Source organism: Trifolium pratense, linkage group LG6 (genome assembly GCF_020283565.1).
Source record: "Trifolium pratense cultivar HEN17-A07 linkage group LG6, ARS_RC_1.1, whole genome shotgun sequence".
Classification (NCBI taxonomy): domain Eukaryota; kingdom Viridiplantae; phylum Streptophyta; class Magnoliopsida; order Fabales; family Fabaceae; genus Trifolium; species Trifolium pratense.
The window spans coordinates 8,095,086-8,119,700 of record NC_060064.1 but is presented as its reverse complement, the minus strand read 5'-3'; the positions used below and the strand labels follow the sequence as shown (position 1 = coordinate 8,119,700).

The following is a 24,615-nucleotide window of genomic DNA, read 5'->3' as shown; positions in this document are numbered from 1 at the left end:
ACTAAAATAATCAACAAAAATAAATAAATTTTGAGAACTAAATTAACTACCAAACAACATATTTGAGGATTAAAATGATTAAAATAAGATACACTTGTGAATGTGTTGGTAATTTCAAATTTCAATACATTAATGATCAATGTAACACAAGTTACATTAGGGACTAAAATGGGGATCTTCATGTTGTCCGGAAAATATACTTTCATGTTGTAATATTCATTTGTCAAGAAATCAAGTTGCATTAACTTAAAATAAGTGAAGGAACCAAACCGACTTTTAAAGTTTAAGAGACTAAATTGCATTAGCTTAGTTAAGTTAAGAGATCAAATTAACTAACTTTAAAATATTAAAATTAATGGACTAAATAGAGCTTTTGAAGTTTATGTTTGATTTCACTTTTGAAGGATATAAAATTGATTTTAGAGGCTTGACCAAAAAATAAAAAATTAATTTTAGAAGTGTAGAATTGATTTTGGCTTGTTTGAATTTTCTAGAGTACTCTCTTCGGTTCTTAATATAAGAAAAATTTTGGTTTTTAGATTAATTGAAAATCTAATGTACCTAGTCTATAATCATATTATAGACTAAATACATTAGATTTTCAATGAATCTCAAAAGTAAAGTTTATTTTATATTAAGGATCGAAGAGAGTATAATCGATTTTTCCTTTAAAATTAATTATGCTTATGCAATAAATTGTAGCTTATAATCATTTTTTGACGGATTGTAGCTTGTAATCATAGAATTGAATTTTACATTCAAAATTATTATTCGACTCAATTTCACATTAATTAATGTATCCAAACGTAAAACATTTTGGCTAAATTGCATTTTTGGCCCCTTAAATTTAAGAAAGTTACGATTTTGACCCCCTATGTTTCAAAATAGCATTTTTGGCCCCCTATCTTTACCCCTTTTGCAAAAGGTCAATTTTGACCAAGTCAACGCTGATGTGGCAAGTCACTTAAGTAACTCAGCTGCCACATCAACTTTTTTTTTTGTCACTTATAATTTTAAAAACAAAAAAATATATCAAAAGGAAGAGTCACTTAAGTGACAAACACATGCCGAAATCTGGACGAAGTATGTTTGAGAGGTTGGTAATTTTAGGATACAGAAGGCATATGGTTAATGTTCGGTACATAATGCATCCTTCAATTAGAATGTTCCCGTGCAAAGAGTTCTATGATGAAAAGCTTTCTAATGCACTTGTCAGGAAAAAAAACTATAACAAGCTTTTCCTTGAAGGAAAAATGTATTCTTCTTATTCTTTTATTAACATAACTAAGGGTAAAGAGAAACTTGGAGATGGACAAAGTCTTAAAGAACATGGTTAAGGTTGGAGTTATTTCTGAGATAATCAAAAGCCTTAATAAAGGTCAAATTCTATTTTCTTTTAAACTTTTATGTTGTATTGCAATGAAGAAGAAATCTTCAGCCTTGGTATTAGTTATGCATTTATATGTGTAATAATGTATTTTTCGTTTTGTTCTGACAGTGTTCATGAGGACAAAGAAGAAAATTAATTAACATAGGAATAGTATCGCCATATAATATAACACTCAAGTTTATGAAATCCCAGGAGAAAGTTAAGCAGGACAATCTCAATGTGACTCTTCCTTTTGATTTTTCTTTTTTTTTTTTAAAAAATAAAAAAAATTATAAGTGACAAAAAAAAGCTGATGTGGCAGCTGAGTCACTTAAGTGACTTGCCACATCAGCATTGATTTGGTCAAAATTGACCTTTTGCAAAATGGGGTAAAGATAGGGGGCCAAAAATGCTATTTTGAAACATAGGAGGCTAAAATCACAACTTTCTAAAACTTAAGGGGCCAAAAGTGCAATTTAACCAAACATTTTAATTTTTTTTATCAAGAAATTACTTTATTTTTAACTCAAGTTTATAAAATCAATTTATTCAAAATTAAGTTTATTGCAAAACCAACATAAGATAGGAATGAAAGATGGATTTAAGTTCTTTTTTTTCATTCAATAAACTATCAAATTAACCGATGTCTTTATAATTCGCTCTCAAATAGTGGGTTGACTGTTTCATATCTAAATTTAATCAATCAAAGTGAAACTAATTAACCAAATTAATACATGGGGAGGTTGCGTGGCAGATGGTCATTTGAGCATGTTTTGATTAGAAATTTAGAATATCAAGTAAGAACTTCAAAGCCATTAGGCAAACTGGTAATAGTGGAGAATCTGAAATTGAAAAAAAGAAACAAAAATATATAGAAAATGATCTATCAAGTAAAGTCCCCTATATTTTTGAAGATTAAGCAAACCATAAATAAATATATACACCATTATCACACAATACCAATTTTCAGAACAAACCATAAATTTCAATTTTACTCGGCAATAAGCAACCAACCCAGTAGAACCCAGTAGAACAAGTTAATTTTTTGGTCGTAAAATAACTTCTCAACCAAGTGGCTATTTGGGAAACAGACAATATGAAGTTCTAGATAATTATATTTAATTATAAATTAACTTGTTCTTTTTTCTAATCCATGTTCGGGCCAATTTCAGCGTGAGGCCCAAATGTTTAAATTGATACTCCTAGTTAAAATATTTTATATTTTTCAGTTTGAAGTATTGATTAAAAAAATTATGAAACAAAAATTCATGTGAGAATAGTTTATAACTTACGAAAATAAATGAGCAAATAGTATATGTTTGGGAATGTGTGAGAAGATATCATAACTCTTAAAATATATTTTACGGAATAAATTTAGGATAAGACTTTTAACTAGAACTAGAAAGATTAGATAAGTTTTATGATTAATTTATCATATTCTGATGTCTCACTAAATATTGGATTACGATAGGATACGATATAGTTATCATATCATATCTCTTATTATGCGCATCAAACAGACCTTAAAAGTGTTAAAATTGTAAACACATTTTTTAATGGTAAACACATCTTTAATTTTTATTTTATTTTTACTAATTTCATGAACGAAACTAATCATCAAAAAATAAATAAATTTGAGAACTAAATTAACTACCTAATAATATATTTGAGAATCAAAATGACTACAAAATATACACTTATGAATGTGTTTGCAATTTTAATACATTCAATTATCAATATAACACGAGTTACACTTATAAACTAAAATGGTAATTTATCCGAAAAATATACTATCATATTCATTTGTTAAGTGAAGGAACAAAATCCGACTTATTTTAAACTAGCGGGCTAGTTTCATGTCTGTCTGTGTCTAACTTATGTAAAAAAAAAATTATGTTATGAATTAAAAATCAAAGATTAATAAAATTTTGCAATTTACCTTATTTAAATTTCTGCAAGAATTGTGATTGTTGGAAGACCTTAATAAGAAACAACCATTGTGCATTTATAATATGTTACGTTATTAGATGTCTTATTAGATCTATTGTGTTATTTGAATTTAAAATAAAGGGTAATTTGGACAATATAAAAAATGCAGCCCAAACTCACCTATCTTTTTTATATATTGTTATAGAAGATCAAACTAACTTTTTTGTTTTTTACTAAAAATATGTATATTCATTAATTCAAATTGAAAATATATCGATCATTACAAATTCAAGATTGCTAAAAACTGAAAAAGGTGAATCTACAAACAATCTTGCAGCGTCTAAGTTAATAGCATACAACGACATCATGTATTGTAACCGAAATCTTCATACTCCCGGATCTGCAACGTTGACATCCAAATCTTCATCAGATCTGTAATGAGTTGAGGTAGATATGTCAATTTGAATAAACAAAACATCGTACTAAAATGAAAAACCAACAAACGCCGCACAAGACAACGATAAACACAACGCCGCACAAGACGACCACAAACACAACGCCGCACAAGACGACCACAAATTTTAAAAACAAAAAACGAAGAAGCAAATTTATGTGAATAATCACTTATTTAAATGAAAAGAAAAGCAAAAACAATTTAGAATAATTGAATAATTTGTCGATGTTTGTAAATCGCTTTCAAATAGATTCACAGTTATTTTAATATATCTAAATTTTATTAATTAAAGTAACACAAGTGTGTTTGATCTACTAAAAAATATGGGACTTAACACGATTACTTCAGCTGTATTGTATTTGATTTTAAAACTGTTCTTAGTACCGAAAAAACTAGAAGCCAAAGGACGGAACAAAAACTGAATTATTTGTCCCCACTGAATCACGTGACAACTTTTTATCCTATGCACAAGTTGTCTAAAACATCAAAATAACATTTTTGGCCACCCAACATCGGACAACACAAAAACTGTTCAACCCTTTAAACGTTTGTTTTGTACTATTCTGTCTTGTACTGTCCGGTACTTACATTATGCATATCAGACAGACTCTAATTAACCAAATTAGTACTCCGAACATAGGAATGTTACGTGGCATATAGTCATTTGAGCGTGTTTTGTATCAAAGACTACGTGGCAAATTCTAATTAGTTACTATCATGCACATGTGGCTACGAACATGAAACATCGTTTCTACATAAAATCCACGTGTCAAACATTGATAGGCAGAAACTACGTGTGATGACATGTAACATTTATGCAAATGTCGAAAGCTACAAGGTTTCGTTTTTTCCCTTTCCAAATCTTTCAATTTCTCAAACAACCTGCGAACACTGTCTTCTTCCTCTTCTAATGTGTTAACACCAAAATATACAGATTTTGAAACCATAGAGAAAGATCTCAATGCGTAATCTCATCGGTTTCTCATTGTTGTCTATGGATTCGGTGCCTTATAAGGGATTGTTCCACACATTCTTTGTTCTCAATTTTGTTTTTGTTCAACCCTTTGTTTCTGCTTCAGGTATAACTTGATTTGTTGAGACCCTTTTAATTTTTTTTTTTTTTTATAGTTTCGCTTAACCCCATTATGATTTAATGTTCCTTTTCACTTTCCCTTTAATAAATTTCATAACTTTAATGCTTTGATCAAACTTTGTTTTTGTGGGTCGATTTTCTCTTTTGTTTTTATTATTACTTTTAGGTTTTAGTTACTGCATTTTAGTTTAGTGTTAATGGAGATTTTAGATTTTAAGGGAAATTAGTGCATTTGATTTAGTAAACTGTTGTTGACTAAATTGCATAATTTTATTTAGATATATTTCATATTTATGTCATCTCTATAGATGTTAGATTGTGCAGCATGGTTTGGTTGATTTTGATTAGGTTGAATTTATTTAGGATTTTAGAGCTTTTGTTTTTTTGGGACTTTTCGTGTAGTTTGAACATTGAAATTTGAAAACTAAATAGGCTTTAGTAAGACATGTTTGAATGGTATAAAAAGAGTTTAGGAACCTAAAAACAGAATCTGAGATTTGTGAGAAACTGAGAGAGAGCTTAGAAAACAAATAACAGATGAAGTGGAAGAATGGTGCTTATGTGGTGTTAGACTGAATGGTAAATAAAGAAAATGAGAGAATTCTTTTTTTTTTTGTGTTAACCCTCCGGTTCCTGGGGAAGGGGGCCCCGGTAATCCAGAGTTCGGCCACAAGGTAAGTAAACAATCTGGTTCCCAAGCCAATAACTGTTCCCACTAGGAATCAAACCCGGGTTCTCCCGAACGATTCGTCCTAGGGAGAGTTCACTAACCACTTGAGCCCAATGTCTTGGTTAAAAAAAATGAGAGGATTCTAGTTTCAAGGTTTTTCCCCGTTACAAATGTGACGTTGTTTGTTTCTTCAATATTAACAGTTTAGAATGAATCATAATTTCTACTCTTTCCTACTAGTTTACCTAACAAACTATCTTTGGTCTTGACCACCTTACTAGTTCCATATCTATTGTAATTACTGTCTCAACTTCCTTCGCTTACGTGTCCTAAAAAAATGTCGTGAACATCTAATTCTGAATGATTTCATCATGAATTCCTTGTGTATACTTCACAGTGACATCATATAATTTTTTTTCCCCGATCTCATGGATTGCGCTATTGTTTTCTGTTGTTTTTATGCCATGGATTATCATTAGACTTTTTACATTAGTCAATCTTTGATACATCTTTTTCATTTATCAACAAATGAAAAAGGTAAGTGGCATTATATACTAGTGTACCAATCAAAACACTGTATTTCATTGATAGGCTTAGTTCATAAAAAAGAGGATGGAAGGGTGAATTAAATCCCTTCCCTATAACATTTATTACACCTAGTGAGAAAAAAGAAACTAAGATAGTATCATTGCAAAGTGAAATATTGGTCTGTCATATACATCTTCAAATTGCATGTCCACATTTGTTAATTACACTATGATGTAGTATAGTATGTACCATATAAGGTCTGTTTGTATTGGCGTTAAAGCTGGTCAAAACCGAGTTTGACCAGAACTGCCTCTTGAAAGCTTTTGGCAAAATTGCCACATAACGGAAACTTTATCCAGTTTGTGTTAAATATAATCTAATCCAAACAGGCTAATAGTAGTTTGCATCTTCATTTAAAATTTTTCATTTGATTTTAAGTTTGTGTAGACAATTCCATTGGAAAATATTACTCCTAACTTTCTTACTTCTCTAGAAGTCCTGTGAATGCGATGATTCAGTGTTCAAGTGAAATTTGTTGCCTGAACAGTCTTTTTTTTGTTGTGATCTGATGGAAAACCAGGAAATGCAGCTGAGTTATTCGAGAGAGCATCTCAAAGTATAAAAGGGAGACATTATGCTGAGGCACTTAATGATCTAAATTCTGCAATAGAAGCTGATCCAAACCTTTCAGAAGCGTACCTTTCCCGTGCTTCAGTTCTTCGCCAGTTATGCAGGTGCGATTCTTTTACAAGTATACCCCGCCACTGTGCATTTTTTGCTTAAAGAACATTTCCTGCCAAATGATGCTCTAGCTTTTGTAAGTTTGATAAATGATATAAATTGTGTTTCATCAGGATACGAGAAACTGAAAAAAACAATCTAATATGTTTCATACTAAATTGTGCTTCCTCGTGAGAATCTCTTTATGCACATTCGAGTTGCTTTTAGACAATGCTGTTTTTAGTTAAATGTCCACTAGTTCAAAATTATTCATATTTTAGAATTTTCGTCATTTTTGTTTTGGGATATAGGAGCGGGGACCAAACCTTCTTATTATCAATCATAAATCTGAAACACCATTTGACCCTTATCATTTCTGAAGTTAGCAAATGAAGTAAACTTTAAGATATTAGTTTAAGAAAATGATCATTGTGTCACTCTTCCCCCCTCCATGTCCCAAGTCACTCAAACTCCTAATTGGATAGTTATATCATTCAGGTGCTTTTTGGCTAATGTAGATATGAGCAATCTGAAAGGAGCTACAAAAAGTTTCTGGAGTTAAAACCCGGACATTCAGCTGCAGAAAAGGAGCTTTCTCAGCTATTGCAAGCTCAAAGTGCGCTAGAAACAGCTCAGTCCCTCTATGATTCAGGCAACTTCACAAAATCCTTGGAATACATTGATAAAGTTGTTCTTGTTTTCTCTTCTGCATGTACTAAGGTACCAAGTTTATGCTCTTCCAGCTCCATAAATTTCATATCGGTTTCTGTCTCAGTATTTATACTAGTCTGATGTCTCAGTATTTATACTAGTCTGAAATTGAATCCCTTAGTATTGGGTTTGGGCTGTGAAGTCATTTGTGCAACTAGAGTGATAATAACTAACTTTATATGCATTATTTCTTCAGGCTAAGCTTCTTAAAGTGAGGTTGTTGATAGCTGATAAAGAGTATGAAGGTGCCATTGCTGAGTCTGGTTTTCTTCTCAAGGAAGATGAAAATAATTTAGAGGCATTGTTGTTACGTGGTCGTGCATATTACTATTTAGCTGATCATGATGTTGCTACAAGGTTTGTCTCGTGGAAATGATGTTAAATTCTTGTAGAACTCTTACAATTTTTTAAAATATTATTTTGCTTATATGTGGGCATATATTCAGGCATTACCAGAAAGGTCTTCGCCTAGATCCGGAGCATAGTGAACTGAAAAAAGCATATTTTGGATTGAAAAATCTACTCAAAAAGAGTAAAAGTGTAAGCCCTAATAATATATTGTTGGAATTTCTTTTTGCATTCCCTCAAGTTTTTCATCCTTTTCTCTTTTGGGTGTTGATTGATTCATTATTTCTATTTTCATCATAAAAGGCTGAAGATAATGCTAGTAAGGGCAAGCTGCGGGTGGCAGTGGAGGAATTCAAGAGTGCACTTGCTGTTGACCCTGACCATCTTGCACACAATGTAAATCTTCATCTTGGCTTGTGTAAAGTGCTAGTCAGGCTTGGCAGAGGAAAAGATGCGTTGAACAGTTGTAGTGAAGCTCTTAAGATCGATGAGGAGCTTATTGATGCTCTTGTTCAGGTACTCTAGCAAAACAATTCTTCATTTATCGAAGTCTCATTGGAGTTGGATAGAAAAATATGTTATTATTACACATAATTACTTATCTTGATAATCTTTCTTGTAGAGGGGAGAAGCTAAACTCTTGACGGAGGACTGGGAGGGTGCTGTAGAAGATCTGAAAGAAGCTGCTCAAAAATCTCCACAGGTAATATATTTTGAACTCATATAGCATGTTTCTTATCCCTATGATTAAATTCAAAGTATTGGAGTAGTCTGGGGAGGAACAAATATTCCATGTTGTGTTCTTCCTCAAAATCGAAAGTCTTTGTAAAAGAGAGAAGACTTGAGAGTAGGGGAAGTTACACAAATTGAGGGTAAAAAATCCTTGAAAAATTTACAGGAAAAACACTAATATGGGTGCAAAAATAAGAGAGATCAAGAGAGGGAGAGGTTAACTTGAGCAAAGCTCATCGTTATCTATATACCAATATCCTTTTTTGGCGATCCCTTAGTTATGAGTTGGTTGTTAATTTGTTACAAATGAAGTCCCTTTGTCTTTTGGTTGATTGATTAATATGTTGCATTAATTTAACTTTTTAAATTCTTAGCGCGGTGATTATGCTCTTGACTCAAACCCTGTTATATATTTCTTGTATTTGTATGTTTTTGAGAGGGTTTGGAGAATTCAGAATTGTCTGTAGTTGTATTAATTTAAAGCTGTGATAAGTACTTTTCTCGTTATATTAGATATATTATAAAACAAGTGTCTGATTAACATTGCAATTAGTGAAGTTTTTGTCATGCAATAAAAGCTTGCAACAGTTGTTTGAGCACATATCATCATACTAATATTATACTAAACCTTAATATTTTTGTTGTGTTTGATTAGTAGTTGTCTGTAACTGCAGGATATGAATATCCGTGAAGCATTAATGAGGGCTGAAAAAGCTTTAAAGATTAGCAAACGCAAGGATTACTACAAGATTTTGGAAATTTCAAAACATGCTTCCGCTGCTGAGATAAAACGTGCATACAAGAAACTTGCCTTACAATGGCACCCGGATAAGAATGTTGACAATAGAGAAGCAGCAGAGGCAAAATTCCGAGAAATCGCTGCTGCATACGAGGTCTTAGTCACAAATAAAACACCCTATTGCTTTTCCATCTTCAATCTTAATGACATTTTTGGATACAAATTCCGTGTTTATTTTAATGGATACTTAACTACAGAGTTCTGATGAGATCTGGTGTAGTGCTAGCAATGATCGCTTCTAGATTTGTATATTTTGCCGATAACTTATTGTTGCATTGTATTTCAGATTTTAAGTGATGAAGACAAACGCACGAGATACGACAGAGGGGAGGACCTTGAAGAATCAGGAATGGGTGGTGGCGGCGGAGGAGGATTCAATCCCTTCGGTGGTGGCGGACAACAATTTCACTTTACTTTTGATGGTGGCTTCCCTGGTGGAGGCTTTCCAGGCGGCGGCGGTGGTTATGAGTTTCATTTTTGATTAAAAAAGTCTTAATCCTTAAATTTTTCTTAGGGAAAGCTATAGCCTTGATTTTCCTCAAGGGACCACAGCTATAATGTTGACTAATCACTTGCTAACGGTTGTTGAGGTAAATACTTAGGCCATCCCCAAGTTACTTGCAAGACAAGTCATTGTACTTTACAGAAAATTTTGCTTTGTGCAAAAGTGATGGGGATGGATATGTTAGTTAAGGTGGCACATTTTGATGTACCCCATTTAGTTTTATGTGGTGGTTGTCACACTATGTAAGGATGATTTTAAATTCCAACCAACCATTACATTATTTGTTTACATATTTTTAAGTCAATTGAATCGCTTCACAGTTAATTAATACCATGAAAATTTGAGTTACTTCATTTAAGTGCATCTGTCGCGTGAATTATTAAACCCGTTCGCAATTTATAGACAGTAGCTGGATTTGCCATTCTGCATGTGCATCTCTATTGTTGATTTCTGAAATGTTGGTGTCATTCAGTCTTGATAATAAATTTTGCAGCTCTTAAATATATTGTTAGCTGTCATGCTTGATAATTCATCATAATAGTGATGAAAATAAGTTAGGTTAGGTATTCATACCAAAATGAAGAAAGGAAAAATGTTAGGTGTTTATATTTTGCAGAGTTAAGATTTGTGATGGCTCATTTAAAATAGTTAGTAAAGTGAGAAATCATAGATTGATATTTTAACTACTCATGACTGAGCAATTCTTAGTTGAGCACAACTCTAAATAAAATACATTTAGACACATACACACAAAAGAGAAAAACATAATGTTAAATAATTTAATCACATCATATATATAATATTAATTGATTAGTTTATCTTTCAATTTTTTGAAGTTATGTATATGTGCCCAAACACATTTTATTTGCTATGACTTATTTCCAGATTTTGACATGATAGTTTACATGTCATATCTAAAGCTAGTCATCAGTGTTTTCATTTGCCTCCGTAATTGCAAAAACAAATTCTACTGATATGATGTATGCTTATAGGGCCCGGATCCTCTCCCGTTAGAATTTTACCGGCGGGATTCCAGTGCTAATCCGCACCATACAATATCTTAATATATTTTATCGTTGTGATCAATCTGGAAAAAAAAATAAAAAATCCAATGGTCTAGATTCAACTGGAGACAATTTTAACTGAAATTAGTGATGCCATTTGCGAATCGTAGTGCAACATATGTCGATTAAACTATATTTCAGAAGTTTGTATAATATTCCTTACATGTTTAGTTTTGATTAAGTAAAATGTTAATAGAATGATTTGAACATAAAACAGACTGAATAATAGTTATCAAAAACAATAAACAAATGGTTTCACTTCTATATAACAGATTCCAGTAATAAAAAAATCATTTATATTACACTCAAAATTTTCTTCACATTATAACAAGAATACAAGAGATCTGCATCATCAATCAACTCAAACTTGCTCAAGTAAAATAAAATAAAAGATTACATGAAAATGCACCATCCCAATACTTACTTACATCCACAAACAAGACAAAACAACATTGGCAACAAACAATGCAACACCATTAACTGCATAACCAACAGCACTTGAATCATCAGCCGGACTATCCAGAGATCCTTTCGGAGCACCAGAAGCCCGAACACTTTTCTCCGGCTTAGTAGGCGCAGGAGCCTCAGCTGGTGCAGCGGTTGGTGCTTGTCCGAAAAGTGCCATAGGAAGAAGCACTTGATCAACCTGATAAACTGCAAGCTGATTATCACTATAAATAGTATTAGAAACAGTTGTATCAATCACACCAGTAGTTACATTAACTTGATTTCCAGAAGTAGTAACATTAAGAGGATACTCTCCATCATCACTGTTTCCAGCTTGTGTATGTAAAGGGTTACTAGCAGTTTGAAACTGTGAGATTGTGTAAAGTGTTGGTAAAATATGAAACTGCAAAAGTTGAAGTTGATCTTGTGTGCTTATCGAGTTCAATGTTCCTGATTTTAGACTTGAGAATGCATTATCTGTTGGTGCAAAGATTGTTAGGCCTTGATTTGAGTTATTGAGTTGCGAATTGATTCGATCGGATACTTGTGTCGCTTTGAGTAGTTTAATGAATGTTGTGAATTGTCCTGCTTTTTCTAGGACTTGTGTTATGTTTAATGGTCCTGCTGGTGCTGGAGCTGTAGCTGTTTGAGCTGAAATTGTTTCGAACAATGTAACAATGATGAATATGTTGAGAAAGAAAAGAGGAAGAAAATTGAATAGCTTTGCCATTGGTGTATGAAAAAGCTAGAAGAACAAGAAGAATCAAGAATGTGTTAAGTTTGAAGTGGAATGAAACATGTGGTAACACATATTATATAGTATCTTGTTATGAAAAAAATTTGATTGATAATTAAATGTTTGGTGAAATGTAGTAATTGGTATAAGGTGTGAAGAGGCTTTCAAACAGATGATTTTTCTTTCTAGAGGTAAAGGTTTTTGAAATTTTTATTTGAATTTTGTAGGGACCATGGCAATAATTTTGACTTGATATATGCCAAAGATTGTTGAGGTAATGTATCTTGATCATTTACTTGTAATGTAAGAAACGTGCTTTATAGAAATTTTTGCTTTGTGTAGAAGTGATTGGGAGGGTGTTAGTTAAGGAGGCTGTTTTGATGTAGCCCTGCCCAGTCATATTTTTCTTTGTTTTAGTGGTCAGTGAGATTGATATCTCGAATTAGTTGGTTTTTATGCCGAATATCAATTTAATTAAAAAAAATTATATAATGTAGTAACATTTTTTTAGTAGTCACTAATCTCTACCGTGAAGTTTAGACACATGAATGTAAGAAATAAAAATCAATGACTTAGATGAATTTTAAAGTATAATTCAAATTGATTATATCATTTTTGTTTCGGATCCAAATCGGACAAAAAGAAATAAATTCTACTTATATTAGTTCGATCAGTTTACATATATTATTCAAAATCGATCGGTCGAATTAAATTAATATATAATAATTATTCTTCTGAAGAAAAGTCTCATACCTCCTTTATACTATTCAATGGACAATTGAGTTTTGAATTAGATTCAAATCACGTTGAAGACTACACAAAAATTAATGAGGATGAATAATTCTTATAAGTATTTTTTATTTTCTCATTTTTCCAACCCTTACCTTAATATGGATGGATACATATGGCTATCATTCAAAATTTTGATGAAGACACCAATTGTATTGCTTTGGTTAATAATGAAATAGCGTAACATTATTTTCATTTAAAAAATCAAAATAAATATCATAAATTAGCTCATATATTTCATTTCAACTTACAATATTATTAGCATATAAGAATATGAATAGTTGGGAAGAAAGAATCAATCTTATGTACTTTACAAATTTTTGAAAAAAATTAGTCACTGTTGTTAATATTGGAAACTTACCTTGTTCAAAAAAATATTGGAAACTTAATACCTATATCTATAATAAAAGAAAAATATAATTTGAAAAGAAAAATATATAGCTAGTTTAATTATTCTTACTTACAATAATTTGAAAAACATGAAAAATACGCAATATATATCCCTTATCACTTTATCAACGTCATTGAGTATATTTTTCTAGTACTAATGTCCACCACCACTTTATCAAGCATTGCCAACTACTCTTCAACCGTTTCCACAAACTCATTATATTTTTCTTTACATCATTTGCCATATGAATAACATGAGTGGTGATAGACTTCAATCCCAAATTATTAAAAACAAAGTATTGAAACAATTTACAATAAAATGTTTGTGACCTATTTTTTCATCAACATTAACAATATTTCTATAAAAAAAATACTATGAAAACACACTTGAGATAACTCATCCAAACCTTTTTGAAAACATTTGTAAAATGATCGTTAATATCACTTTAATTAATAAAAAGAAAATGTTAAATATAGCAAATCTGAACATCACGATTGTATTGTGAATGACGTGGCGTGACTTTTTTTTTTTTTGACACACCTCTTTATTTTGTGAATAGCGTAATTATATTCTTTGGTATCAACTTGCTTATTTATAGTTTTATGTCTCAATAATGGTAGGCGTAATAAGCTTTCTTACATCTCCGTATTTAATCTAATTTTACTAGGATTGAGATTATTGGAAATTGGAAGGCTTAAATACATCAAGTTTCACAATTGTGCAATTTTAGTCCCTAAGTTTTAATTGTGCAATTTCAACTCCTTAAATTTCACAATTGTTCGATATTAGCCCCTCAATTTTTTTTGATGAATGCTCAATGTCTTACTTGAATGAATAAATAAAAAAATGTACTATTAATAAATGGAATAAATAAATAAAGAGCCTTCCTCATGAACTCCTCCACGGATAACGTGGCACACGTTACGAGCAAGAGGAAACTTCCTCCTTAGGAAATTCTCCTCGTCGTGTCGCGGAGAATTTTACGAGCAAGACACAAATATTCCCCGTTCATACGGGCAAGAATCACCACGAACCTGTTGCTAATCCCTCCTGGGATTAACAGGGAGAACATTTTCTCGACGTACGGACCTGAACCTTAAGTCATTACTCCTATGCCTAGGAGCAACGACTTGGGGGGGCTCCTGTTATGGACTGGGCCGAAAGCTGGCCCAATTACTCTTCTGCCCGGAATTTGGGGCACAGTTCAACAAGGGGAGACCTCCCCGACACGTCAGCCTATGACGTGTCCTCCACGACATAACGGATATGCAACATGTTAAACACGTGCTCATCCATCCAGCCACGACTTCGTCAGGGAGCTTATCCATTACCCACTTATAGTGGAACAGATCCAACCAAGATAGGGCGAATAACCGTCTCCCCTACGATATAGGGACTATCTTGGCAGTTGAGTCTATTGGGCCGGTTATTCCGGCCCATTAGACCAACCTTTGGCCCAGCGCCGAGGGCAACTATATAAGCTCTCCTATACAGGAGAGCCAGGTATTCAATTCCATTCTACTCTCTACTCTCTCTCTCCTTTCTATATCTCTTGTACTCTTTGCTGACTTAAGTATCGGAGCACCTGCAGGTACAAATCCCCCCTCCGGTGGACGAATTGCTCAACGGACCAGCCATCTCTATTCTGATCAACAGGTTAGATAAACTCTTAAATTATTTCAATTAATGTTTCTTTTGACATTGTACCATTACCATTCATTACTCTTACCTTATTTCAATTATTCGCAGATTTCTAACAAAACAATTCAATTAGTGACAAAAACAAAACCCAAATTAATCCCTGATATTTTTATACTAGATGTTAATCCCTCTATTATAACGAATCATGTATTAGTTTCTCTCCAATATGCAAATGTTAGACTAATTTGAGTTTTTTTTTTTTGCCAAAGACCGAATTGGCCGTCAAAAATTTGCGAAAGATCAAAATAAGTCTTCACTCTTATTTTAATTAATGAAGGATAACTTTGTAGAGTTAAAGACTAATTAATAGTTTAACTATTTAGTTTTAAATTAGTATTGATACATCATAAACTACAAGCCTGGATTTGCTGCAATAAAAAATAATGCAATCACTAGAATAATAGAATAAAAATGTTGGATAGTTTATCTTTATCCAACTAATCTTAGCAAAAGAAATTCAGAACACAAAAACTGAATAAGCAAAGATGAAATTTAACTATAGTGACTTCATTATTTCCAGGAAACAAATCAATTACAATTAAGGATTACTAGAACAAATCAAGTACTCTATCACAGATGATGGAAAATCCAGTAAAACAATTTAAGACTGTTTAGGCTTTACGAGATTTGAATCCTGTGGTCTTCTCTGTAAAACATTGCTCCATGTTGTTCAGTATCAGTAATGATGTGCAGCTGCAAAATCTTAATTTTCCACGAACAAAGATTTACACTGCTTTATGGTATCCTCAGGGCTGGTAACTGAAAAACCGACCAATATTAACGCATGAGGTTCACATGGACAACAATTTTTAAGTTGCATTCATTTGGTTTAGTTTATCTATTACAAAGAAACCAAAATCTTCTCCATATGATGTTACAATATAGAGCAACATACCTGTGTGACCAACAGTCCGTTCAGATTCATAGATTTCATGGTCATTTCCACCCTGCTCAGTGAAAATGAAAAAAGTTTAGGTAATTAATTAATGTATTTCAGCTAATATCCATAAGCAATGCTTAAGGAAGCTATAAATCATTCGGCGAAATAAAATGATAAATGTCTTGCAAAGCGAGGAACCGTCCTAAACTAACAAAAAATTTGGAGGTGATGTTTCACCATTATGTTATTAATTATCTTTAGAGTCTCCTTTAAAATGAAGGGTACACTTTAAAATATAATGAAGTGCGGTAACTAAATTAAATTGCCACATACATTCTTGTTACAACAATTTCTGCTCCAATTCATTTCCATGATTTTCATGAAAATGATCGTATGTCAAACCGGTGGATGAAAGACAAGTGCTAAAAAATCACGACTCCGTAAAATACAAAAAATTGCTTGCATGCAAAATGCAGGGAGGTAGAAAATGTAACAAAATATTGATTTTGTAGTTGATAGACCAAACAAGTACTGCACAATAAAAACTTATGTACTAACCTTGTAAGTTTTGTCACCAAAAAAGTGGATTTCCTTGAAATCATCAAGGTATCTCAAGCAGTATGTTTTGTCCCAACCTTGAGGGAAAACCTGATATATAGAAATCAAGACCTGTTGTTGGCTACTTAACCAAAAAATAAATTCACCATATTATTATGAAGATCATCACTTACATCAAAGCTTATCTGTCCTCCAATGGAAAATGTTAAGTTAAGGTGTGCAAACTTCTCGCGAAGTATAGAAACCATTGTTGAGCGGATGTTCTGAACCTGAAATCATATTGTAAATTTTCAGGATAAAATTATACCCTTAGCATTTCAAATTATTAAAGAGAGTGAAGAGTTCTAGTGAAATGGTAAAAGAAAAATTAACCACCTTGTCATACTTCTCAAATTCATCTCTTTCTTCTTGGCTACAGTTTCGCCCAATCGGCGACACATTCAGCATCCCACTACGGAACTCTATAAATGTTCCCCTAAAAGTATTCATATATCAATTAGGATTCAACTGTTTCCTATGACAAACATGTGATTAAACACTGAATCTCACTAACCTCTTAATAGGGATATCCAAGTCAGCAATGTAATGAAGCGTAAAATTAATAAATTCCTGCAAAATACCCTATGTCAGTATTGATTAATCATTATTATTTACTAACAGGAAGTTTGTTATTATAATTTTTTTTATATATTAATTACATTATTCAATTTTACAAATGGAACACAAAAGTATATTCTTCTTTATTCACATATCTTCTAAGTAAGACGTCATATAAATAAATGGAAATATAGGCATTACCTTGAGCTTTTCGTCCCCAACAAATGTCTTCAGGCTCTGAAAAGAGAAAGTTCACAATTCATCACGGTGAGTCAGACAAAAAGTTTACATTTCTAAACAGATGGAGAATGTGTTTGTGTGTGGGGATTGGGAGAAGGTGTTTTACCAAAGTTTGTTAGCGCAAAATTCTACAGGTGTTAAGGGCTATACTTTCAGTTATATAAAAAAATAGGTTTACAAAGTTTTAATAGTCACCGCTTCAGTTACAAGTCACAATCTAGGTCCATTAGTTATGTTTTGTTAAATAACACAGGGAATCAACAGAAATCTATTAAGATAGATTTAGAAATCTTCTTTAGAGCAGATGGCAGCTCGTCGGTATCTACATTTCTTGTTGATCATGAAATTAATTTGAGGATTTACTTGTAGATGGATGCTGTTGTAAATTCAAGCAATGGGGTGTGAACTATCTTTCTTTATTTTTCATTAGTTTGTTATTTAAGTTTTCCTTCATTGATTATTAGGTAGGAGTAGGAATGCAGAAAAGAGAAATGGGAAATTGATAGAAACAAACAATAATAACAGTCAATGTTATTGTTATTGAAGGATCTATCTAGTAACTAGTAGTTTCTCTAAATACTTTTGCATCTTAGCAACATTGAAGGATCTATCCTGCAACAATTTGAGTCACAAAGTTGTTCCTTGTGGTCCTAGAAATTTTAACCAATAGACCACGGGAGTATTGGAAGTTATGTATGAAAGTTGAATTTGATTTTGATCTGAGAACTAGATTGGAGTGAGGTACTGTTTACTTCTCCTAGTTATTTGTTACGTATGGTTTCCAGCATGCTACATATTAGGTGCAGGGCCTGAACTTTGAATCTTAATGGGAATGTGTATGAATTTGTATTTCACTAGTTGTATATTGGAAGTTACTAAGATGCTACTTTTATTTTTTCATTTCATTAGCGTATTCAAACCTATTGCTTCTGCTTTCAAGTAAGTAATAAATTGATAGTCACAGTGCTTAACTTTGTCATGGAAATTAATCATCAAATTATGTTACAGCCATAAGCTTATTGCATCATTCTAGCTACTTTCAAATATATTCTCTAACTGCATAAGTTCCTTTTAGACTCTGCATTGTTAATAATTTCTTTGTTTTATATGGAGACTTTGATGAAAACTTGAATGATGATGGAAACTATAGGAGCTTGTGTTTCTTTACCTGAGTTCCAATGAGCTTTCCTTGCTTATGAGCCACAAGACCATTCTCAGAAAATACATAATCATAGTCATTGGTAACTGCAACAAGTAAATAGTGACAGGACCATCAACACTCAAGATAGTAGATTATCTAAGATTTATGTTTTTTTCGAAGTTGAGAAAAAGAAGAAAGTAGAGAATGTAACAATAATTATCAGCTTAGATTAGAACACGTAATTTCATCAGAATACAACAAACAAGGACAAGAAAAAAAAGAAGATAGGAATTCATTGGTGATGAATCTAGAAAAACCAAAATCAATTTTCACAAAGTGGCTTCCTAGTTCCTACATGATTTAAACACTGCAGCATCAGAAACCAATGTGGTACTTATATTTATAGCTAACCTGTCTGGCCAAGTTGCTCAGATATCTTCACAAGATCAGAACCGCCAACAACTCCAACCGTTACAATCTGTGTGACCAAACAATGCCAGATTCAACAACATAAACAACAGAAAAGAACTTTAAAAACAGGTTTATGCATGATGCAGTGGATGAAAGTTGGAGATCAAAGACAACAACAAATAAAATGTATGTAATATAAGGAAAAAAAATTCCAGAATAACATACCTTACATAGTTCTTGTATGAATTTCAACATCTCTGGAGTAGCCCCCTAGCAATTGAGTAGGCAACAGTAAATAGATGTGATAAAAAGCCAAACAATACAAAATAGTAAATCCACATTTTCTAGTTTTGTTCAGCAAGGAGAAATCGCGGCATTTTATGACGAGTGAACTGATGAGTAACATTAGGTACTTAACAACAATTTTGCCAATTGCGGATCGCGGAAAATAACAGTTTGTTCAAATTCCACTATATTATTATCCTATAACGCCACTATAACCATGATTTAACAACACTCAATACTAAATAGCATATCACAGAATGATAGCGATTTGTTCAAATTCTGCTACTCTATAAAGCTATAGCCGATAATTGACAATACTGCTTAATAGACAATAGATCTAATAAGAAGTATGAACCATATGAAATTAGTGCATTGCTACATTGATTGCAACAAAATAGCTATACTAATAGATTGTCATTATCTCCATATAAGAATGAAATACCTTCCTAGGAGCAGTAAGAGTCCCATCAACATCAAACAAAGCAATGACACCAGGTTTGAGAGCAGCCATTATTATAACTAGTTAATCAAGCACCCAAACCTGCAAAATTTTGAAGCTTTTCATCAAATTTCAAGCAAAAATATGTACACACTTGCAAATAAATAAATAAAATCCAAAAAGTGTTTTGCTTCATCAAACAATCAATGAAAAAATATTAAATTATATTTCACTACAAACGCCTTCCATTCATCCATTATGAATTAACCAACACCATTTCACACGACTGTAACATCCCAACATTAAAATCTCTCAAAAAAACTCCATTAAAGTAGTAGCTTGAAAATCAAATTTTCGAAACCTTCAAATCTTCCAACTTCTTTGTTTGAGTCTTTCTCATCCAAATACCATCAATACATCATAACAAAGTTTCTGTATGCATTAAAGTTGGTGTTGTTTTGTTTCATAGACAAGGATATTAAGGAAAAGTTTGAGGATATTCAGAACTTTATCACAGGATGCGTGTAACGAAGTGGAAACTTACAGATTCAAAAGTACAAGAGTTCAGATCTGCTCAAAGTGCCTCTATGCTCCAGTTCTCCAGTTCCTTTAACAGATTACCGACACGTGGATAAAATTAAATCAAAGCGTCTGAGAAATTGCATTGCGGCTGCGAGAAATCGAAGTAGCAGAATAAAAACTAGGAACTACATCATTAGATTATTGGTACGGTTGTGATTCGCTTGACTGCAGTGAACTAGGAACTAACAATAACCGCATATAATTTGGATCCGAGAGAGAGAACAAATCTTCTTCACTCTCTTGCGTATGGATCCGGATCCAATATAGGGAAGATTTACTTTTGTCATCATACTAGTTTCTCGTGCGTCTTAGTGCTTTTCCATTTTACTTTTGGTAGGGAGGTTCCTTCCGCAGTTCCGCTCTATGAAGCACGAACTTTAGCACGGACACCGCGACACCGCTAAAAAATTTAGGACACTGTCACCGCTATATATTTATAAAAGATATAAATTGAGATACAAAATATATAAGTGTAAAATCTAAGTTGTAAACACATACGAGTGTCGGACACCGCGACACGCCTAATCATAGAGGTGTATGTGCTTCATAGGTTCCGCTACTTAAGTAGTGGATAGGGATATTTTTGTAATTTTGTAACGCGCGTGAGAAAATCAATAGGATGACAAAAGTAAATCTCTTTTATTTGTTTCGACAAAGTTTCAACCTTTTATTTGATAATAAGAATTGAGAAATCTTTTCTTCTTCTATTAGAGAGGAGAAAAAAGTTGTGACAACTATGATTAGAAGACAAGAGACAAAGGGCTCACTGCAATTTTGATAATTTTATGGTCTACAAAAAATTGTACCGTTATTAATATTAATCTCTTGAATACAAGAAATACACAAAAAGAGACCAAACATATAGCTTCTTCTTACTGAAGCAAAAGGAAAGAAAAAAAAAAGCATATCAAGAAATCAAAGGAAACTACCTATAATCACAGGCCACAGTAAATTAGGGATGACAAAAAAGTCAACTCGCCCCGCCCGTCATTAACCCGTCTAAAAATGAACGGTGCGGAGCGGGCTAACTAGTGGTGGTGGGTTGAAAATCTCCCGTTCCTTTTCTTGGGGGATGACGTGAGTGTCCGGTCAATAAAATTAAAAATATAAATCGATAGATTTATAAAATTATTGTAAAAATTTATAAATAAAATAAAAATCTATTATTTCGAAACATATACTCCAGAATTACGCGTGTTTAAAATCTATAATCCAAAAGGCTCAAATGCAGTTTTACCCCCTATTTTGAATAAATCGGAATTTACCCCTATTTTAAAATCCGGAATTTTATCCCCTATTTTATAATTTTTTATAATTTTAAAATCCAGAATTAGTAATTGGACAGGTTTGTAGAAACAGATTTTGTGCAAAATTTTGAGGGGTAAAATCCAAAAATTTTAAAATAAAGGGGTAAAATTCCAAATTTTAAAATAGGAGGGATAAATTCCGATTTTTTCAAAACAATGGGTAAAACTGCATTTACACCAATCCAAAATAAGGTGAAGGTAATTTAGTAAGTTTGGGGGTAAGGACAAAGATCAATTTTTTAAAGATAAAATCCTAGTCCTTGAAGGAAAGTACCGTTAAAAAAAAATAAAAAATTGACAAATAAAAGAAGAAAGAATCAATCAATATAAGAAAAGAAAGAAATAAATAACCACGCTTTAGGTTTGTTTCACTTTCATTATTACGCGTTTCTATTCTTCACATTCATTCTCTCAAATTCCTTCATTCTTGAATAGAAATAACCACCATCACGCTTTAGTTCTCCGACGGTGGCGTTTGGGTCAAATAGGTTAATTGTAGCGATCGCGATCATTGTTTTGGTGTTTCTTCGCAAAGAGGGATGAATGGAGAAGTGAATCGGCATCGTATTCCTTTTCGAAGGTATTGATTCATTTACTCTGCAATTTTAGTATTCTTGATTATCCAATAACCTTATACAATTTTCGCATTCTTGATTATCCAAGAAAATTATGCAATTTTCGTATTCTTGATAACCCTAAAGGAAAGTTGTATGATATTTTTTATGGCATGATTGGAATTCTTAATGTCAGCTTCTGCAATTTTCTTGTTCTTGACAACCCTAAAGGAATTTGTTCTTGATAACCCTAGATTGTCGCTCAGAAATAGAGTAATATTGGATGCCTAAATGACCCAAAAGGATATTATTATTTGTAACATCAATATTGTTTTGGATGCCTAAATGATACTTTACTCATAATGTACAAAGTTAAATGCGATATTGATATGAATTTTTTATTCGATCAAGTATTAAGAATATTTCACTTGCGATATTGATGCCTAGATGATTCTACTGGTGCCTTGAATTTGCTTCCGATATTGGGCCTTTGTATTTGCTGATTTACAGGGAACCTACTCCAAGGGACAGTCACACTTCACTCATGATAACATTTATCCAATAATGAAGAGTGTGTGAATAGAGAGAGTATGCTAAAATGTGTGGATTTTAGCTTAAGTGGGTTGATCTTTGATCTTGATGCCTCAATGACCCTAATGATGCCTTGAATTTACTTTCTATATTGTTGCCTCAATGTCCCTAGTGTTGCCTTGAATTTACTTGCGATATTGATGACTCAATGACCCTAATAAAATGAAGTATTATGAATACTTCACTCAAATGTAAAAGTTGCCTTATTGCGATATTGAAACAAATTTTTATTCATTCATGATGCATTGATGACCCTAACTGAAGTATTATGAATACTTCAGATGTGATATTGATGTCTCGATGATCCTAATGATGCCTTGAGTTTACTTGCAATATTGATGCCTCGATATGACCCTACTTGATGCCTTGAATATTCTTGAGATATTGTTGCCTCGATGACCCTAATGATGCCTCGAGTTTACTTGCGATATTGATGCCTCGATGACCATGATAAAATGAAGTATTACGGATACTTTACTCAAATGTAAAAGTTGTCTTATTGCGATATTGAAATGAATTTTTATTCATTCATGATGCCTCGATGACCCTAACTGAAGTATTATGAATACTTCAGATGTGATATTGATGTCTCGATGATCCTAATGATGCCTTGAGTTTACTTGCAATATTGATGCCTTGATATGACCCTAGTTGATGCCTTGAATATTCTTGTGATATTGATGCCTCAGCCCTAATGATGCCTTATGTGGGATCTACTAAACTAAAAACTTGGGTCCACACTCTCTTAGTTGCCCTCATAAAATTTATCTAATAATGATGTGTGTGTCAATAGAGAGAGTATGCAGTCCCAATTATGCCAACACTTCATATTTATGTCGAAGGAAATTACGGGAAGATCTTACTCGGTTGCAGTCCCAATATATTGCTCCTTGGTTATTTCTTGGTGACTTCAACACTGTGTTGGGAGCTCATGAAAAGAGAGGTAAGTGTCTGCCTCCGAAGATATCGTGTGAGGATTTCTTGCTTTGGACTAGCGCTAATCACCTGTCCCATTTATGTTATTGGAGTTCATTATACTTGGGCGAATAAGAGGTCTGGTAATGAATAATATGTTGCGCTACGCTTAGACCGAGCAATTTGTAATCCTGCTTGGCTTCTTCATTGGACTTCTGTTCATTGTTGTGCTTTATTTAAAGTATGCTCTGATCATCACCCGCTTGTTGTCAGTCAAGAAATGTCTGGTGTTTCCCATGCGCTGCCTTTTAGATTTTTTAAAGTTTGGACCACCCATGATGACTACGCCAGGGTGGTGAAAGAGGTTTGGTCCAAACTAGTTTATGGTGCACCTATGTTCAGCCTGCAGCAGAAGCTTAAGAGATTAAAACCGGAGCTGAAGAAATGGAATAAACTGGTTTTTGGGAATATTGACAGTAATGTTAAATTAGCAATTGATGAGGTGGTCCTTTCAAGGTCTTATTGATGCTAATGGCAACACTAATGATCTCTAGTGTTGTGATTATAACGCACAGTTTGTGCTTACCAAAGCTCTCTGGAGTCAAGACCTCTTTTGGAAGGAGAAGGTCAGAGTCCAAAGTATTCTTCATCACGGCCGTAACACCTCTTACTTCCATTGCTTGGCTAAAATTAAATCCTCCACCAAACATATTATCTGCTTCATAGTGCTGACAGTCTTCTTTTGGATCCGGTTATTCTTGAGGACCATATTATTACCTACTATATTTTGTGGTGCTTCTAGTGTTCTGCAAAATGATATGATACAAAATTGCATTCCCAGTCTCGTGTCCGCTGATGACAATGACATGCTGATACGACTGCCCACTGGCCAGGAGATTAAATCAGCCATGTTTGAGATGAATTGCGACGCTGCTCCTGGCCCGGATGGCTTTAGCGGTTATTTTATTTCTACCAGTTCTTTTGGGATATTATTCAGCATGATGTGGTTGCTTCGGTTCAGAGTTTTTTCTTGACTGGTAAACTAACTCCAAATCTTATTTTCTAATCTGCTCATCCTGATACCCAAAAATCCAGGTGCGGACACTATCGAAAACTTTAATCCTATCGA

The 24,615-nt window shown here is 32.9% G+C and overlaps 3 protein-coding genes across 5 annotated transcripts; 1 reads left to right on the top strand and 2 right to left on the bottom strand.

Annotated features, from left to right (window-relative positions):
* The first annotated feature begins 4,578 nt into the window (after positions 1-4,578).
* Positions 4,579-10,186, top strand: LOC123892931 (dnaJ protein P58IPK homolog). Its single transcript, XM_045942816.1, has 9 exons — positions 4,579-4,831; positions 6,624-6,777; positions 7,282-7,483; positions 7,671-7,831; positions 7,921-8,014; positions 8,126-8,338; positions 8,445-8,525; positions 9,229-9,447; positions 9,640-10,186. The coding sequence occupies exons 1-9, from the start codon at positions 4,714-4,716 to the stop codon at positions 9,832-9,834; spliced, it is 1,437 nt and encodes a 478-aa protein (XP_045798772.1). The 5' UTR covers positions 4,579-4,713; the 3' UTR covers positions 9,835-10,186.
* Positions 10,187-11,195: 1,009 nt separating this feature from the next.
* LOC123892930 (fasciclin-like arabinogalactan protein 11) lies at positions 11,196-12,173 on the bottom strand. Its single transcript, XM_045942815.1, has one exon. It carries the CDS (start codon positions 12,097-12,099, stop codon positions 11,347-11,349), a length of 753 nt encoding a protein of 250 aa, XP_045798771.1. The 5' UTR covers positions 12,100-12,173; the 3' UTR covers positions 11,196-11,346.
* A 3,285-nt stretch (positions 12,174-15,458) lies between these two features.
* Positions 15,459-20,521, bottom strand: LOC123892928 (phosphomannomutase-like). 3 transcript variants are annotated; one of them, XM_045942813.1, is made up of 12 exons: positions 20,082-20,521; positions 19,541-19,639; positions 19,039-19,083; positions 18,814-18,880; positions 18,430-18,506; positions 17,223-17,258; positions 16,978-17,033; positions 16,800-16,899; positions 16,598-16,693; positions 16,425-16,514; positions 15,882-15,933; positions 15,459-15,745 (listed from the first exon to the last, which is right to left on the bottom strand). In XM_045942813.1, exons 2-12 carry the CDS (start codon positions 19,607-19,609, stop codon positions 15,690-15,692), a joined length of 744 nt encoding a protein of 247 aa, XP_045798769.1. In that variant the 5' UTR covers positions 19,610-19,639; positions 20,082-20,521; the 3' UTR covers positions 15,459-15,689. The 3 variants fall into 3 exon arrangements, with proteins under 3 accessions (XP_045798769.1, XP_045798768.1, XP_045798770.1); XM_045942812.1 differs by lacking the exon at positions 20,082-20,521 and adding an exon at positions 19,899-20,058; XM_045942814.1 differs by lacking the exons at positions 19,039-19,083; positions 20,082-20,521 and adding an exon at positions 19,899-20,058.
* Positions 20,522-24,615: the final 4,094 nt, after the last annotated feature.

Bases quoted from the DNA above. Each gene is read 5' to 3' on its own strand.
- LOC123892931 (XM_045942816.1), top strand. From the start codon at position 4,714: ATGCGTAATCTCATCGGTTTCTCATTGTTGTCTATGGATTCGGTGCCT. The intron at 4,832-6,623 runs GTATAACTTGAT...ATGGAAAACCAG, and splicing joins ACCCTTTGTTTCTGCTTCAG to GAAATGCAGCTGAGTTATTC. The intron at 6,778-7,281 runs GTGCGATTCTTT...TGGCTAATGTAG, and splicing joins GTTCTTCGCCAGTTATGCAG to ATATGAGCAATCTGAAAGGA.
- LOC123892928 (XM_045942813.1), bottom strand. From the start codon at position 19,609: ATGGCTGCTCTCAAACCTGGTGTCATTGCTTTGTTTGATGTTGATGGG. The intron at 18,507-18,813 runs GTTAGCTATAAA...TACTTGTTGCAG, and splicing joins TGAGCAACTTGGCCAGACAG to TTACCAATGACTATGATTAT. The intron at 15,934-16,424 runs GTTAGTACATAA...TTCACTGAGCAG, and splicing joins TTGGTGACAAAACTTACAAG to GGTGGAAATGACCATGAAAT.
- LOC123892930 (XM_045942815.1), bottom strand. From the start codon at position 12,099: ATGGCAAAGCTATTCAATTTTCTTCCTCTTTTCTTTCTCAACATATTC.